The sequence below is a fragment of the Coloeus monedula genome (genome assembly GCF_965178545.1).
Source record: "Coloeus monedula genome assembly, chromosome: 1".
NCBI lineage: Eukaryota > Metazoa > Chordata > Aves > Passeriformes > Corvidae > Coloeus > Coloeus monedula.
Window position 1 is genome coordinate 7453600 of NC_138781.1, and position 16855 is coordinate 7470454.

The 16855-nt window shown below is 42.8% G+C and overlaps 1 protein-coding gene across 1 annotated transcript in view; it reads left to right on the forward strand.

The window, feature by feature from the left end:
• DPP6 (dipeptidyl peptidase like 6) overlaps positions 1–16529 on the forward strand; it is a gene marked incomplete at both ends in the record, with an annotated part of 396779 nt that extends 380250 nt beyond the window's left edge. Inside the window, 10 exons of the mRNA XM_082277080.1 lie at positions 3375–3422; positions 6614–6712; positions 9001–9070; positions 10800–10994; positions 11958–12012; positions 12877–12982; positions 13824–13882; positions 15142–15214; positions 15314–15387; positions 16383–16529. Coding sequence (XP_082133206.1) covers positions 3375–3422; positions 6614–6712; positions 9001–9070; positions 10800–10994; positions 11958–12012; positions 12877–12982; positions 13824–13882; positions 15142–15214; positions 15314–15387; positions 16383–16529 — 926 coding nt within the window. The remainder of the gene's footprint in view (positions 1–3374; positions 3423–6613; positions 6713–9000; positions 9071–10799; positions 10995–11957; positions 12013–12876; positions 12983–13823; positions 13883–15141; positions 15215–15313; positions 15388–16382) is intronic.
• Positions 16530–16855: the final 326 nt, after the last annotated feature.

A 16855-nucleotide genomic window follows, 5' to 3' on the forward strand; every position in this document is an offset into this window, starting at 1 on the left:
CTCTCAGGACCTCTGTGAGCAAGAGGCAGAGCACCCACAAGGTTTCTGAGGGGGGGAAGGTAGACACGGGGGGATCATCAGTGCTGATTAAAGAACAGAAGCAGCAGAATGTGCCTGAGAACGTGGGGGCTCAGGAGTCCCCATCAAAGCCTGTTTGGACGGGCTCTGGAGGAAGGAGACACGGAGCAGAGGATGTCCTCGCTCTGCTTCTGTCAGCTCCCAGCAGCTCACTGAACAAATCAGGTTTCCCTCTCAGATCGGCGCATGACAGTGGATGGCATTTAGCAGATGGCATGTGTAATGGGACTGTCACACCGCCACAGGTTTAGAAATAAAGCTGGGGAGGCAGTTAATGAATACACACTTCTCATTTCAAGGAATTCTTTCTGTCCCTGTCAGGCATTAGGCGCTCAACTTGTGAGTGTTGAAAGACTTCTGATGTGTGTGCATTAAAAGATGCAGTCTAGCATGTAACTGGGTTGTTTTACTTTAAAAACTGGCATTGAAATAAGCAATTTATGTCATTCCTTAAAAAGTGACTTTTTCTTCTTGATAACTTTCAGCCTGCTCACAAGTGAAATGTGTTCTTTAACTGGAGTGTTGTCATTGAGAATATTTAATATCAAGAGTAATTCTTCTCACAGAGATGATTCTACTCTGTAGTTTTCTGTCTTTACCATTTTTCCTTCTTTGTTAAAAAATAAAAATTAGGCAAGTCAAAAATCTACTTTTTCAAGGATACTTATTCATTTTATTTTTTTTTTAATTTCATATTACCTCAAACAATATCTTTATGTAGGACTTCACTTAAAAACATTGATCTGGGGAGATGACAGTAGCAGTAGTTAGTAGTGAGAGACTAAGGAAACACAATATATAATACACGTAATTTTCTAAACTACACACTAGAATCTTTATTTATTTATTAGGTTCTCACAGCTTTTTCAATGCCAATAAAAAAAAGGGAAAATAAATTAGAAAATATAGGGATTATATGCATTGTATTTCTCTCTCTATCCCTTTCTTTTTGTTGGCATTTTGGTGTTAATTAACGGACTGCTCTAGCTCCAACTGGAGTCATTTGGGAGGATTCCTTTTATTTTCAGTGATGATTTTATCATGCCCATATTTATTAGGTTTGTTGCTTTTCCAGCAGTCTGGCTTCTGGGACTGCAGGGAAAAAGCAGGGCAGATTTATAAATAAATACAGTCAGAATATCAATGTATATCTGTAGGAGAAAGGTAAATTTAGCTAAATCCTGGTGAGTAAACCTGTTTTCCTTTGTTCATTATAATCCACCTTCCTGCATTCTAAAAATGAATTGGATTGTCAGGGAAGATTCTCAGTTACAAAGAAACGAAAGTCAGGCTGCCATGTTAGTCAGCTTAATTATAAATAAAATATTTTTCTGCCTTTTCTCTGTCCACGTGAGGTCTGGATGAAACACTCCTGACTGCCTGCAGTGGGATGCGGGCTCTTGGCAGCACAGGGAAAACCACTGACACAATTATAGCACCTCAAAGCTTTTCTTGCTCTCAAGAACTTATTTCATGCACCACACCAGTATGAATGGCTCACCAGCACCTGCTTTTGCTGCCATTTGTGTGCACACTCTCAGTTACAGCATTGTAGGGGCTTTTTCTCAGCCAGCCCTGCACAAATTGCTGTTGCACAAGCGGTGGTCCCACAGGATTTGCTCATAGGTTGAAGGGCTTAAGGAGGCACCTTAAAGGGGTTGGAATCTCAGTGGATATCAGTCTCTTAAAGCTTAAAGAATGTTGGGTTTTTTGATATTTAGTGTTCTGTTTCAGGTCCCTCACAACAAGAAAGACATTGAGGTGCTGGAACATGTCCAGGGAAGGGCAACAGAGCTGGGGAAGGGTCTGGAGCACAATTCCATGAGGAACAGCTGAGGGAGCTGGGAGTGTTTTAGTCTGGAGAAGAAGAAACTCAGGGGAGACTTTATCATTCTCTACAATCTCCTGAAAGGAGGGTGTAGCCAGGTGGGGGTCGGGCTCTTCTCCCAAGGAACAAGTGATACGACAAGAGGAAATGGCCTCAATTTTCACCAGGGGATGTTTAGGTTGGATATTAGGAAAAATTTCTTTTCCAAAAGGTTTGCCAAGCATTGGAACAGGATGTCCAGAGAAGTGATGGGGTCACCACCCCTGGAGGTGTTTAAAAGACAAGTAAATGTGGTACTGAGGGACATGGTTTAGTGGTGAACTTGGCAGTGCTGGGTTAATGGTTGGACTCAATCATCTCAGAGGTGTTTTCCAACGGAGATGATTCCACGGATTTATGATTCTGGGATCTTCCCACAGACACGGCATGGGAGCCTCCTGGCCCTGCTATTGGGACCTTTGCTGAGCACACAGGTTTCCCCAGCTGCTCGCACTCGCTGCAGTCGTACCACGTTAAATTATGGGGAAAGCAAAGGAAAGTAAAACAGTCTCTGAGGTGAAGAATTCATCATTCCATCACTGCAGGGCCATTTCCACCTTCCTGGGCAGTACTGTCAGGCTCAAGGGAAAATCTACAAACAGGTATGGGAGCAACATGTGAGTGGCTGTCCTGGGTCAGCCCACCTGGGCCCAGTGTCCTGTCTCCAAGAGCAGTCACCAGATGACAGCTGGAAAACAGGGAGAAAGAAGCTGACAACTGCAATATGAACTTGATCTCGTGTACAATCCCATTTTTCTATCAATCAGCCACTTGATGACTTTCTGAACAAGAGGATGAACCCAGATCACTGTGCTAAGGACAAAAGGACCCTAGAGCATCCTCTGGTGAAGACTGTGGCATCCTGAATGCTGCAGCATCCTGTGGTAGTGAATTGTGTGGTTCACTCATGTGCACTGCATAGTAATGATAATTCTCTTTGTATAGCACTGACTGATTTCAATACCAAAATGTTGCATTTTAAGACAGAAAATGTGGCCTTTTTCAGTGTGAGAGACAAGCTAGTGTTTAATTCATTAAGAAAAAAATAATTTGCAAAACAGCAACATTTATCCATAGCATACAAAATGTAAATGCTTTGTGCTGTGATGTTTGGGCATCATTAGAATAATTTTAAAGGCGAGTGATTTAATTGTGTTTCTGCTAATTATAATGTTTACAAATTAGGGAAAGATGCATTTAGTGGTCTGTTGGGAAAGGGCTTTGAAACCTCACATGTCTTTGAGTCTACAGTACTGTCATTTAGTCATAAACTCTTTCTAATACCAGGGTGATTTGCTTTTTAGATTAGTCTTGCGTGAAAAACGAGTCTCAAGAGCCCTCAGCTCCATGGAATTCAAAACCAGGTTCACGTGTGTCTGTGTGTGCTTTGATAGAAATTTATCCAAGTTCTTTTCTTCTCCTTTTCAAGGTCCCCGTGTCCCGATGGTGACTGTTCACAACACAACGGATGCACAGAGTAAGAGCGGGCTTGAGCTTTGCAATCCTTCAAACAAAAGTAGCCAGGCAGGACAGTGAGATGTAGCTGCTCTTTGCTAAACTTACCCTCCTGGGGAGCCCAGACTCTGCCTAAATGGAAGTTTTCTGCAAGGCAAAGGGACTTGCAGGGCTGTTGTGCTGCCATCACAACAGCTGCTGTTTGGGGTAAAAACACACAGGTTGGGGCATGATGTTTGTTATCCTCTTTCTCAAAAAAATGCACAATTCAAATCGCTCTCAATCTTTTTGTTAGTCTTCCACTGATTTTGTTTTGAGTCCCATATATAAGAAATAAGATAATAAGATAAATGTAAGAAATATTTAGCCTAATCTGTGGTTTTAATAAAATCACTCTGATATGAATTATCAGAGATAATGGAGTGAGCCTCACAAGTGGTGCCTCTGCCTGGTTCCCTGACCTGCCCACAGAGATTGTAACACTTGTTATTTGGTAAAGCTTTTTCATGCTAATGATTTGCATCTACATCAGTGCAAAGCTGTAATTATTCCAAAAATAGGTTTCTTCCCTCAAAATATTTGGCACTCTCTATAGCCATTACCAGGCTGGCAATGTAGAGTCCAGAAAGCCATGGAGTTTCTGGGGTTCCACTCTGGTGGGATGTGGCATTGAGTCTCACATGAAACCAAGATTTATCTTCTCCCATCGTTTTAATGGGAAAACATCATCTTTTGTTTTAGCAAAGAGTTCAGCCCATCCTTAACTGCAGTTAGGGACTTCAGGCACTGATGTGACCCAAATAATAAGCAACACCTTTATTCTATTTCTATCTGCTTTGTACATGGTCAATACCTGTTTATCAAGTGTCGGTTTCACTTACCTGCACTTACAGCAGCTCACTGCTCTTATCTCAAAAGAAAAAAAAAAGAGAGTGAGCAAACCAAGAGATTTGGCACTCAAACTAAAGGTTTACTGTGAAATGCTGAGCTGCTTCATTTCCCACCGAGGTAGTCAGTGTGACAGGAAAGACTCTCTGCACAAGGGAGTGTCAGCTCCTTCTTCTTCCCAGCAGAGCGTGAGCTTGGCAGTGCCCTCCCCAAGTAAAACCCCAGAGCAGCCCAGCTGATGCCCATGAGGCATTTCAGTCAGGAGAGTTTCTTTGCTCTGATCTGCAGCTCCAAAGGCACTTTCTTTCTCCCCCACTTTAAATAAAACACCTTAATTTTACTGCCAAGATGGAGATGTCTGACTGGCTATATCAGCATGGGACAGTGCTCTCGTGAGTGGTGTTATACCCTCCTGTATAGTTTTACAAAATACTTTCAGGTGAATAAAATGTCAGAAAATATAAAACAGAAAGAGTGAATGAAGGGCTTTAAAAAGTAAAACAAAACACACCAGGACTAGTTTTCCTTTGACAGATGCATATGGGTAGCATCTATTACACAGAGAACTCAATCTACTCATGTGCAGAACACATTCTCTACTGAAATTCATGATCTTCTGCATACAATTACCATTTCCCCTGGTTCTTTTCTTTTTTCCCCCCTCATTCTTTTGCTTTTGAATGAAGGGCAACTGACAGTTGCATGTTACTGAATTTACTTATTTAATATGAGCCCATTACTCTATAAAAGGGAGTTTGCCTCTGTATTCTGCAATAATCTGATAATAGTGAGTTGCACTGAATATTAGAGTGTGCTTACATTTAATTAAGCAATGGCCATTTGTACTCCACAGACTCAAGCTCCCTGTGGTCCTAAAGCAAAAAGGATCGTCCTTTAGGAGATATGCCAATCTTTTTTATTTCCTTCACAGTCTTCCTGGCTTTCTGTGAATGCAATTATATGAACAAATAAAATGGCTTGACTAAATTCCCCTACGTGCCAAGCCCCTTTCTGCTGATAAAGCTACTTGTGTGTGCCATAATTAAATGAGAATCTTAATATTTAACTAAATGTAATAGGCTGTTGCTTTGACACTTTTGTGGGGGTTGTGGTTTTGATAAAGAACCAGGCTTTGCAGAAGCAGGGTGAATATTCACTGAACCAATATACTACTGCTGAAAGGTCTCTGAAATGTGTTAACTGGGAAGGGCAAGTTTTTGTCTGCCTGTCCAGCAGAGATGGGCAGTGAGAGCAGGATAATCAGGTACCAGAAGTGTTATTTGAGGAGCTGGGGTTACATGTCTATTTCTGGGGTTACATATCTATTTATCAGTGTGTCTCAAAAGGGAAGTTACATTCAGTGAAACAGTGTGGTGTGAAATCTCACACCCTCCTTGGGTTCATGTGGCAGAGATAATGCCCTGGATCCCCCTGGTTCACACCCAAACTGATGCCAGGGGAATGACCACTGATAGACTCCCCAGACCAGGATCTACTCACCCCAGCCCTTGAATCCTTCCTCCATGGGGCTTAGGAGCTTTGCCATCACATGGAGACATTTCCCACCATGTAAGACATACAACCTGAAGTGTCTCCTAAAGAGGGGCTCTTTCCCTACCAGCTGGGAAGGACTTACTCTTGCTGGTGCTGGAGGTGGCTGCTTTTTCTAGAAGAGGCTCAGCAGGTAGAGCACATGGTCAGGATGAGAGGATAAAGGTTAAATCCCAGGAAGGAGGAAGGAATCCTCTGTCTCTGACCCAGAGAGTCCTTGGGTAAGACACACAAGCAAAATGAAAAATTTTTGAAACACCCCAAATGTCAAGACTGCTCCAAAACCTGACCTTGCTTGTTTGTATGAGTTTTGCCCACTCTCCTCCCACCATGGCTTTCCTTCCCATGGATTTTATCTTGCACAGCAGCACTACCTTGGCCTGAAGCCCTCCATAGTCTCCTCCCCCTCCTATTTATTATATATAACTTGGACACACATACAGACTTGAGGACCTCTTCATCTGAGATCTAGCTTTGCATGGCAGGTAGATATCTCACTGGGACCCATGGTAGTGTCCCAACACAGCAGGTCACATTCCCACCTCCTGCAAATCAGCTGAATGCCACTGATTTCAGGAATGCAGCTCTTTTGCCAATGCAGAAAACTTGGAAGGGGTTTCAAAGGCTTAACTGAATTAGACATCTATGAGGACTAGAAGGAAATCTGTCTGTAAGGAAACTTGTGTTAAATATATCAAGGTGACTATAAAATGTTAAAATGCATTTTCACAAATTGTGCCAAAATTTTTTGTGATCTTGTCCTTCTTCTTTCAGAAATTTTTGAGCTGGAGGTAAATGAAAATGTGCAGCTGGCTGTAAATGACAGGCAAATGCCGAAGGTAGAATACAAGGAAATCAAGATAGATGATTACAGTAAGTAGCTCCTTTCTTCTCACTTATTTGTCTCTTTCACTGCTGTAGCTGTGAAATGATACAGCCATCCTGGGTAGACTGGCAGGAGGAAAAATGACTTTGACTCTCAATAAACTCACACAGTTTGCAAAGCACTCTCCTAGAATGTGCTACATTAAGGAGGTTATTACAGAGGCAGAATTTGATGAGAATTCAGCTGAAGAAAGGCAAAATTATAGGGTTGGGGTTTTTCTTCCTCTTAAAACTTTCTTTGTGTAGAAAAAGCCACTCTGGGAAATGACACAGTGGGGTGCCCCCATTGTTGGAGGCATTTGCCCTGGGTGTGTGTGTGTCATTTCAAATGAGTTTGGAGTGGGCTAAAGTGTGTTCTTGCTGGCTACAAATGTGTCTGCCTCTCAGTGCACGATCTGAGCTGCAGTGAATGAAGTTGACTCTCCAATGACTGCCCACTGGAATCACTCAGGATTCTTAGAGAAAGCCATATGATTTGGGAGGGTTGGAAAAAAGAAAAAAGAGCCTTATGAGAAAAGACAAAGGAGATTTCACCTGGAGTAAAGAAAGCACATGCTTGGAGCAGTTTGCACCTGCAGCTGGTGTGTTGTTTCTACTCCTTGTAAAATCATTCCCCACATAAATATATATACATACATATATATATATATATATATACATTTGCCAAAGAGAGAGAAAAGCCTGGTGGCAAACAGCCAAAGTGTAAGCCTGTCTCTGTAGTTGTAGTTTCTCTATATGGGGAAAATCCACATATTCAGAGATGCCCAAGGGCTCCCCAAAATCCCAGCCTGCAATGTATGGTGGCAACTCTAGAAAAAAACCCCAAAGGCCCTGGGTTCAAATGTGGCCCATGATGTTTTCCATACCAGGAAGGACTGAATCTCTCAGGCCACAGGCAGTGAAATGAAAGCAGCGAGCTGTGCTGGGGGCAGATTACTGATTTCAGGCATTTCCAGATGTTATAAAATGTGAAGCAAAGGCTGAGAGATGGTTGCCATTTGAAAAGGATAACAATGGCCCTAAAATGTTCTGTTTGCCACACGGGCATAAGGGACATAAACCAGTGCATAAAATAACAGGAACAGACGTGTGCTTCCAGGTTTTATGGACAGGAAAGGAAGGGTAAAGAGCCCATATTTCCCCCCATAAGCCAGCTCATGGGAGACTGGCAGTTTATCAGGGATAACTCCGCTTGATACTAAATTTTTTAACTGCAGGTCCCATTGCAATTCTGCTCATTTAACCGAAAATATACTTGTGTGCAATAAATACAAACTGGCCACAGCCATGTGGCCATTCTGCTGTGCCCCCCCTGTGATTCCAAAGCTTTGGGCTGGGCAGCCTTGGGAACACTGCAGGTAGCACTTAGTAATATTTAAAGTCAAGTGATGGCCTTTTTGGCTGTCCCTGGGCCATTGATCCAATTTGCAGCTATTAGCATTCAGATGGAATAACTAATTAGGCAGAGTGTCAGGCAACGATTGCAAAGCAAACCACTTAAACCGTGCTGCTAATCTGTGTATTAATCTACTGAAAATGCTCCTAATACCAGTTTAATTGCTGGGCCTTTGCTAATCTAGATTGTAGATAATATTTTTAAAATAAATGTTCTGTCCTTAATGCAGAGAGTGTTTGTATGGAGGCAGTTTTGGCTACTGATACAAACCCATAGAAATGACATTCAGCTAAAAGAAGCTTCAGTGGTCACATCTCTCCTTTACATTGGTTCTGTACCAGCACAGCAATGTGGGCTTCAGCACCTTTGCCTCCTGTTTACAGCAAAATTTAGCCCTTCAGAAGTTAGGATTGAAATACTTGTTTCTCCCTCTGTCTTCACACCACTGTAGCAAAATAATTCTATTTCTCTCCCCCAGCCACCATACCTAATTGGGTTTTAAATTACCATTTTCATTGCCAATTTTCCTCCTTCTCTTTTGCCCTGAAATATTGATTTCTGTCTGCGTCACTCATCCAGCTGCCAAAAAAGGAAAATTATAGCTATTGACAGATGTTAATTGAATGCTATAAAAGTGATGCATGACTGAGCAGCTTGCACTGTACTCCCCATTTACATTTCTTGTCACCTCAGCTATCACAATATGGGTCTTTTTTTTTTGACAACATCTGTGTTTCTAAGGTGTTATATGCCACTGCCTCTGAAGAAATGCCATTTTGCTCCTACTCATCTGCAGCCAAAACACCAGAAAAATCTATTGGAATCGTGTCAGCATTCCCACATCAAAGACATGTTGTTATTTGTTCTTTTTTTTACTTAGGATTGCCAATGCAGATTTTAAAGCCAGCAACCTTTTCGGACACGGCGCACTACCCTTTGCTTTTGATTGTGTAAGTTCCTCCTTGTCCTTTCTTTCTGTTCACGTTATCAGGGCAGCATGGAAACCTTGCCCATGATCAGGAATTTTTAGGATATGTTTTGTACAAGGAATGCCAGAGTCCAGCACGCTGGTCCCTACCCCGTCTCCCTTCACAGCTGGGAGAGGCCAGATGTACATCACTTCTTTCCCATGTTTGAGCCAAGGTTTTCAGCTCCCAGGAGAGCACCCTGTTGAAATCCTGCAGAGTAAATTGTGGATTTTGTGAAGGTGTTCCATGCACATTTCAATCATTTGTGGGGCAGAAACAGGAGGAGGAGGAATACAAGATGTATTTCGACTTTCTGTCCCAGTGCTCAGGGCACCCACCTTGCGATTAAGAGGTAATTTTAGAGTGGAATTCAGGCGGCCTTACTAGAGCTTAAATTTTAGGTGCCCTCATGCAGAAATAATTCCCTTGTAAGTGCTGGTGTTCCCTGAAGTGACAGTAAAGAGAGAGCTGGAAACCTCTGAAGATCTCCACGATGTTAGCATTTATATTAGATAGGTAGGTTTTCCTCCTGGTGGGCAGAGCAGGTGGGTATTTCTTTATGCAGCATTTAATAATAATAATACACATCACTGAGGGCTTTTTTGGGAGTTTGGAAAGCAACTGCAGGAGGGAATTCACTGACCTTGCAAGAACCTGTTTGGCCCTGGTTGCATCCCAGTGCATCACTTGCTGCCTGCCAGGGAACACCCAAGAGAGAAAAGCCTCATGCAGGAGGGATGAATGCCTGGTGAATGCCTGTACCACCCTGCACAGCCCTCCATGAAGGACAAAGCCACTGCAGTGAGCGTGTGGTTACGTCACGAAATTACTGCGGAGAAAATGTGCTTCATTATGGAAGTGCTCGAGGAAGATTGGTTCTCATCAAGCACCCAGCACTTGATTAGGCTGCCTCTGGAGCTGGATGGGCCGGGGTCTCGCTTGGGTACATGCAAATGAATGGAGTCACATGCACATTAAAATCCTGCAGCGAAGTGCCTGATGTCTCTGATAACCCCAAAAATGGGAAAAAGTGGATAAAAATGCCAGTGATTCTACAGTAATCCCAGCCCTAAATTATTGCTTAAAGTCATCATCATCTTCCCTTGTTTTTTCTGAGCTGCCTGGCTGAAGCAGGGTCTGTATTTCTCAAGACAGTTCCCCTGTACAGACCCTAAGCAGAAGGGTGAAGAGGAGGTCTTTCCCACCCCTTCCCCCTTCCCATAAATTTTGGGCCAAACTGGGCATTATTAAGCCTTTTTTTTTTCACTTTAGAAGAGTCCTTTCCCTCTGTACTTGTGTGATGCAGTGATGACAGAACCACTTCAGCAGAAAATAAAAAAGAGCTTTGGGGAATATAGAAAATAGATACACATAAATAGATCCCAAAATAGATCCCAAAATAGTTCCCAAAATAGATCACTGCCCTGGTTACTCATGGGAGGAATCCTGACCAGTTAGAGATGTGCTTGTTGGGGTTCAAAGCTCAGCTTAGAGGCTGCTGTGCACAGAGGGAGGCAGAAACCAACCTGCAGCTTCCACCCAGCCTCAAAACCCATCCCACACAATCATCCTCCTGCGTGCCATCCTTGCACAGACTGGTGTCCCCTTCCAAAAACCTGTCCTGCCTTACCCTGCACGATGGGGCTGTCCCACAGCCCCAGCGAGGGCGTTTGGTGCCGTTGCCTTTTCTTGATGCCCGTTTCTGTTTCAGAGATGGGACACCCGGCAGCCAGATCGTCACAGAGAGGTTCGAGGTGACGTGGGAGAGCGTCATGGTCAGCTCCCACAACGCCATCGTGCTCAAGTTCGACGGCCGTGGCAGCGGCTTCCAGGGCGCCAAGTTACTGCATGAGGTCAAGAGGAGGCTGGGCCTTTTGGAAGAGAAGGACCAGTTGGAAGCTGTCTGGTGAATGGCGCTGTTATTGAAGAAATTAATTCATTATAATAATTAACCCAAGACTGTCATTAGTCCTGTGATGTGTTAGGGTAGAGCAAGGAGATGAGAGGGACAGTGTAGTCATACAATTGCAACTGCATGTGAGAGGGAGCTCATGCCAGCACAGTGCAGAAGGAGAAAAACAAGCCCTAAACAGAGCTAAATTAGAGCACACTTATCTGCATCACGTGTTCAAAGCCCATTTATTTTTAGCTCTGTACAGTCATACAGCTACAAACAAGTAAGCTTGAATATCTGTTCTTACATTAATATTTTGCTTGCCTGGTAGTTGGAAGAAAATCCATCTTTAAATCCTTAAACTTTTTAAACAGAATAACTAGGGCAAAACCCTAAATGTCAAGTCCTGTCATATGGTTAGATTTATTCTGCACATAATCACGTTAAAACCACTATCAGAGTGTTGCAATAGCTTTGCAATAGCTTACTATGGCTTCCAGAGGTAGTGTAGGTTATTTGTTGCCATCGCTTGGTCAAATCCAACGAATGAGATTGCAAGATTAAATCAGATTCATGTGAAAGCAGCTTGGACCAGATTTCCTAGACTGTCTGTGTCAAGGGGAATGGGCTTTACACTGAAAGAGGGCAGGTTCAGATTATGTATTGGGAAGAAACTCTTAACTCTGAGGGTGTGAGAACTGGAACAGGTTGCCCAGAGGAGCTGTGGATTCCCCATCCCTGGAAGTGTCCAAGGCCAGGCTGGATGGGGCTTGAAGCACTCTGGTCTAGTGGAAAGTGTCCCTGCCCATGGCAGAGAGGTTAGAACTGGATGGTCTTTAAGGTCCCTTTCAACTCAAACTATTCTATTAATTTTTCTGGGGCCAGTTTAATTTAAAGCTGATGAAAATCACACTGGTTTTGCTATCGAAGGGAAAAATATTTTTAACCCATTGCTTTTCCTCTCTCATGTTCTAGGACAATGCTGCAGGAGCACTTCATTGATAAAACAAGAGTTGGTGTGTTTGGGAAGGTAATGTTTTGCCATTGCTCCTTTGTGCTGTTCCAGTTGGCTGATATGGCTAAACAGCTGCGCTAAATCCTGATTTACTGAATATGTCAGTGGTGACATTTTTATTATCATTTATTTTTGAGATAGGCTGCACCTTGCTCAGTGATGCTAAAGGTGGAAGTTTTCATTTCACCAATGTCTTCGTCAATGACTTCTTTTAAATTAACTTCCAAGTGCAAAAAGTGACTATTGCTCAGAAAAAACATTGTCAGATAATTAGGGGTTTTTTCCCTTAAAAAACTTTTATTTCATTTTCACCGTGTCTCTTAAAGCCTGTGGGAACGTGGGTACATCTAACTCACATGTACAACAACGTTGTGGATTTCTGAGGCTGATTTGCTGTGTGTGCCTGGCTGGGAAACAGCAGCTGTAAAGTACTCAGGGTTTGAGATGAGAGCGGGACCACGAGTAGAAATCGTCTATTGTGGGAGACACGGGAGTGGGCGAAGAGAGCTGCACGTAGAGCAGCATCTCTGCAGGGATTGTTAACTGCTGGCAGCAGACTCTGAAATTGTGATGCTCATTTTAAATAGAGAAAGACTGGGGTAAACATTTTGGAGAGGTAACATATCGGGTTAGAGCTACAGCCATAAAGTGGGATGAAAAAGGCCAACTCTTGGGCACACAACCCTCCTGCCTTCAGGAGAGTGCCAGCCACAGGGCCAGGGAGATGTCCCTTGTTTTGTGTTTTTCCAGGGCAAGGAGTTAAAGGCTCTGTAAAGTCTGAGCATTTGCTGCAAGGTCTCAGCTGCCCTGTTTCTGTACCCGAAAGCAGCAGTGCCTCCCAGCTGGAGCACTGACACCCCTGTCCCCTTTCTGTTCCAGGATTATGGTGGCTACCTGAGCACTTACATGCTTCCAGCCGGTGAAGAGAACCAGGTGTTCACCTGTGGAGCTGCTCTTTCCCCGGTGACAGACTTCAGACTATATGGTAAACCCCATCCCTGAGCCCACAGACCCTCCTGCTGACCAAATGATGTTTCTTCCCTATCCTTTCCCAGTTGCCATCTTTCTTTCCCAAGATCCTTCTTAGTTTATATTCTGTGTCTTTTTAGGACTAGCCATAAACCCTTTTTCCCCACTCAAGCAATTTTGCTGGCACCACTGGGACCAGCCATGGTGGTCAGAGTCATCAAATCACTTTACTACTCCTCTCAAATAAAGGAGAATTGTCTTTAAACTCCTCCAGTCTTTGCCACCAACCAGCCCCACTGCTTTGAACATGTTTCCTTCTTGCCTGAACCACCCATCCAGGCAAGATGTGGTCCAGTCTACCTGGCCCATCCTGGCTCTGACCATAGCACTACACTGCACATGGTGGTCCTTTCTCTCAGGGATGGAAGTTCCCTTTGCACTTAATGCCAGTGAAAATCAGGGGACTGCCATGGAAGTCAGTGGTGTTCAGCCAGACTTCAGGAGCTGAACAGTTATCCCTGAGACCAAAGGGAACTTGCTGCTGATGGAGAAGGCCCCAGCTGAAAGGAGAAAGGGACACAACATGATAACGCCCTTTTATCTCAGTTGCATTAACAAAGATTAAAAAAAAGGATTTTCTGTGAACTTTTTAGTGACCAGAAGTACATGGTGACAATGACAGACTGTGGTATCACACATATCCTTAGTGCATTTTAAAAAACTTTTAGAAATGCGTCCTCTGTAAGTAAGGCCATGTTAGAAAATAAGGTGGTTTTTAGCATTTGCAATATTTAACTCGGAAGCACCAGTGAGCTCTCTTATGACTGAAAGTGATATTTTCTTTTTTTCTCTTCAAGCTTCAGCCTTTTCTGAAAGATACTTGGGCTTGAACGGGATTGATAACAAAGCATACGATGTAAGTGCATGGACACTGCATTTCCCTGATAAAATGTGAACTGGGTCTTAACTCTCCCTCCATGTGTTCTCCTTTGAGGAGGAAGCAAAGTTATGCAAGGGGGACTTACTAGTGAAGCTCTGAAGGTGTCCTTCAGCCTGCTTACTGCTTTTCTTGTCTTAATAGTAATCATGGATAAAGTTTTTATTGATTAGCTCTCGTGTCTGCCTCTCTAAATTGGGTAAATACAGTTCTAGAGATTGAAAGAGCTGAGTGACTCAGATATGCCCAAGATGACATGGTGTCACGACCTCCTGAAAGTTCCTGCCAAGGGTCTTGTAACTTTGATTCTCTCTGAGATAAACAAACTCAAGTGAAGCTCAGCTTGATTTTCTCAAACTTGGTGGTATTTCAGGTAGGCAGAACTCTGTGCCAGAACTGATCAGGACATGGAAAAGGAGACACAGCATCAGTTAACAAAGACGTTGTTTAATACATGTGATGGGATCAGTTGGATCCTGTGCTGCAGCTGCTTGGAGGCAAAACCTGATAAAGAGCAGTCACGCAAACAAAATTTGTTATAGAGTAAACCTTGTTCAGCTTCTAGGCCTTGTCTCCAGCCAGAAGATGTGAAGGCAGCAAAGGTCTGCCACTGTTCTCACAGAGAAAGCAGGTATCACCCTGTGTCTTCACAAGGCAAGATTTAGCCTGGCTACCTAAACTCCGAGTTCATTGTGCTCATAATCTCTACATTAGTGCAAACTCTTTTTTGTCCTTTTAGAAATAATTTGTATTTATTTTCCCCCATGCATCTGAAAGACATCTGGGGGCAAAGGCTGTCTCAGAAGTGGACACTTGAATTTCATATCAGGTCCTCCCCCAAGCTATCAAACTCATTGAGATTGGCTTTCAAACCACACCAAAGTCATTCCAGATTCATGAAGAGTTCTTAGGCATAGGCACCTGGGCACACTTCTTTATTCACTGGAAATTCACTTTGTTCTTCTCCATGGTCTGCAGGTCAATCTTTTAGTGAACATTATCAGAACAGATGAGGATCTCTGACATCTTCCTGCTGCTGACACTGCCCTGCCAGCACAGGATGGGGGTCTATTTTATCTCTAGATTTATATAAGTAGCCAGGAGAATATGTTGTGCTGGTGTCTGCTTGTTATCCTGGTGATAAAGTATTAGATGGAAGTAAGTGCTTCTATTGCCTCCATATGAACTGCTCATTTCTAGCAAGTTTTTTAATCTTATTGCAACCTTTACCTTCACAGATCAGCAAATTATCACACAGAGTCTCATTACTAAAGGAACAGACATTTTTGATCATTCATGCTACTGCTGATGGTGAGTTAGCCCATCATTTGAGCTCATTATGTGTTTGTGATAGCTTTGATTTTTGTTAATTAAATTTGCCTCTTTAATGATTTCAATCTGTTTTTACAGAAAAAATCCATTTTCAGCATACTACGGACCTTATCACACACCTAATTAGGGCAAAGGCTAATTACAGCTTGCAGGTACAGTATATGTTTCTTTTTTTTCCTATCTGAACAGTTATTTTCCAGTTTGAACTCAAACTGCTGTTATGAAACAAGCTTTAAAAAGCCAGTAGCAAACTCAGCCTGGCAGTAGAAGTAGCACCAGCATATAACATGTTTCTTTCTATTAGTCCCATGCTTATGTGATATCACTATTTTGGTCTGGACAGTTGTAGAACAATTATTGAATTACAGTAAATTATGTGAGAGACATATCCCTAAGGAATTTATTCCTGTTGACTTCCTTTGGGAACACCAGAACAAATTCAGGATGAATTTCAGGGGAAACAGGGCTCTAAATTAAATCAACCAGAAAAGTTACGAAGATAAATGTCACTTAAATCTGACATCCCACTGTGAATAGCATACTCTGGTCTAGAAAGTTCCACTTTCCACCAAATTATATCTCTGTTTTGCTGAATGCTCCATGTCCAAGTCATTAAATCTTTCAAAATGAACCCACCCTAGCACCCCTGCCTAGATAACCTGTTATGATCCTCTTTCATTTCTTCAAGTTACCTGCTCCATTTAAATGAAAAGTTGGGTTTAAGCTATTTCATTTCTAACTTCCCCTTTTTTTTTTGTTTAATTACTTCTCCAGCAAGATTTATTAATTTTTCTTACTTAATGACATTTTTGCTTTAAAGCCCTCATTTTAGTCAGTATGACCTAATGCCATTTCTCTGCAGAACTCCGTGTTTTTTTGGTTTTCACAAGGAAAGTGTGGGCTGGTTCTTCTTAGACTCAACCTGTTCAGAATGGAATTAAATGGAAAATCCTCCGGCCCAAAAAAGTTCCTTGTGAGGGAAGATGCAAGTCTGCACTCAGAGCACTGAGGTGCCCAGATTACCCTGGGCCTCACACGCATCCATGGGAAGCCCTGCGAGGCTGGGGAGAGGCAGTGGGTTTGCAGCTGCAGGTGTGGGCGATCAGTCCTGAGACTCTAAAAGGTGTGTATGTACCTGTTTTTGCAGATTTACCCTGATCAAAGCCATTACTTCAGCAATGCAGCATTTGAGCAGCACTTGTACCAGTCCATTGTCAACTTCTTTGTGGAGTGTTTCCAAGTTCCGGACAAACTGCCACTAGCGCCGCTGAAAGAGGAGGAGGACGATGATTAACCCCACTTGTCCGTGCTAAGCACAAGGCAGATCTCTCTGACAATATGCAACTGGATCATTTTCCTGAAGAAAGAGATGTTGTTAGCATGTATTTGAAAAAAAAAAACAAAAACTGAAAGCAGCTCCTCTGCTTTACTTGACAGCAACTCCTTCCTAAATGGAAGAACATTAAGCATGGTGAACTCAGCAGAAACTGCTGTCTGAAATAAATCCATCACAACCAACATCCTCTTTTTCTTCGGTTGTTTTGGGGTTTTTCCCTTTTTTTTCTTTCTTTCCTTTTTTTTTTTTTGTTTGCCACAAAATGACTTCTAGAGTGAAAGTGG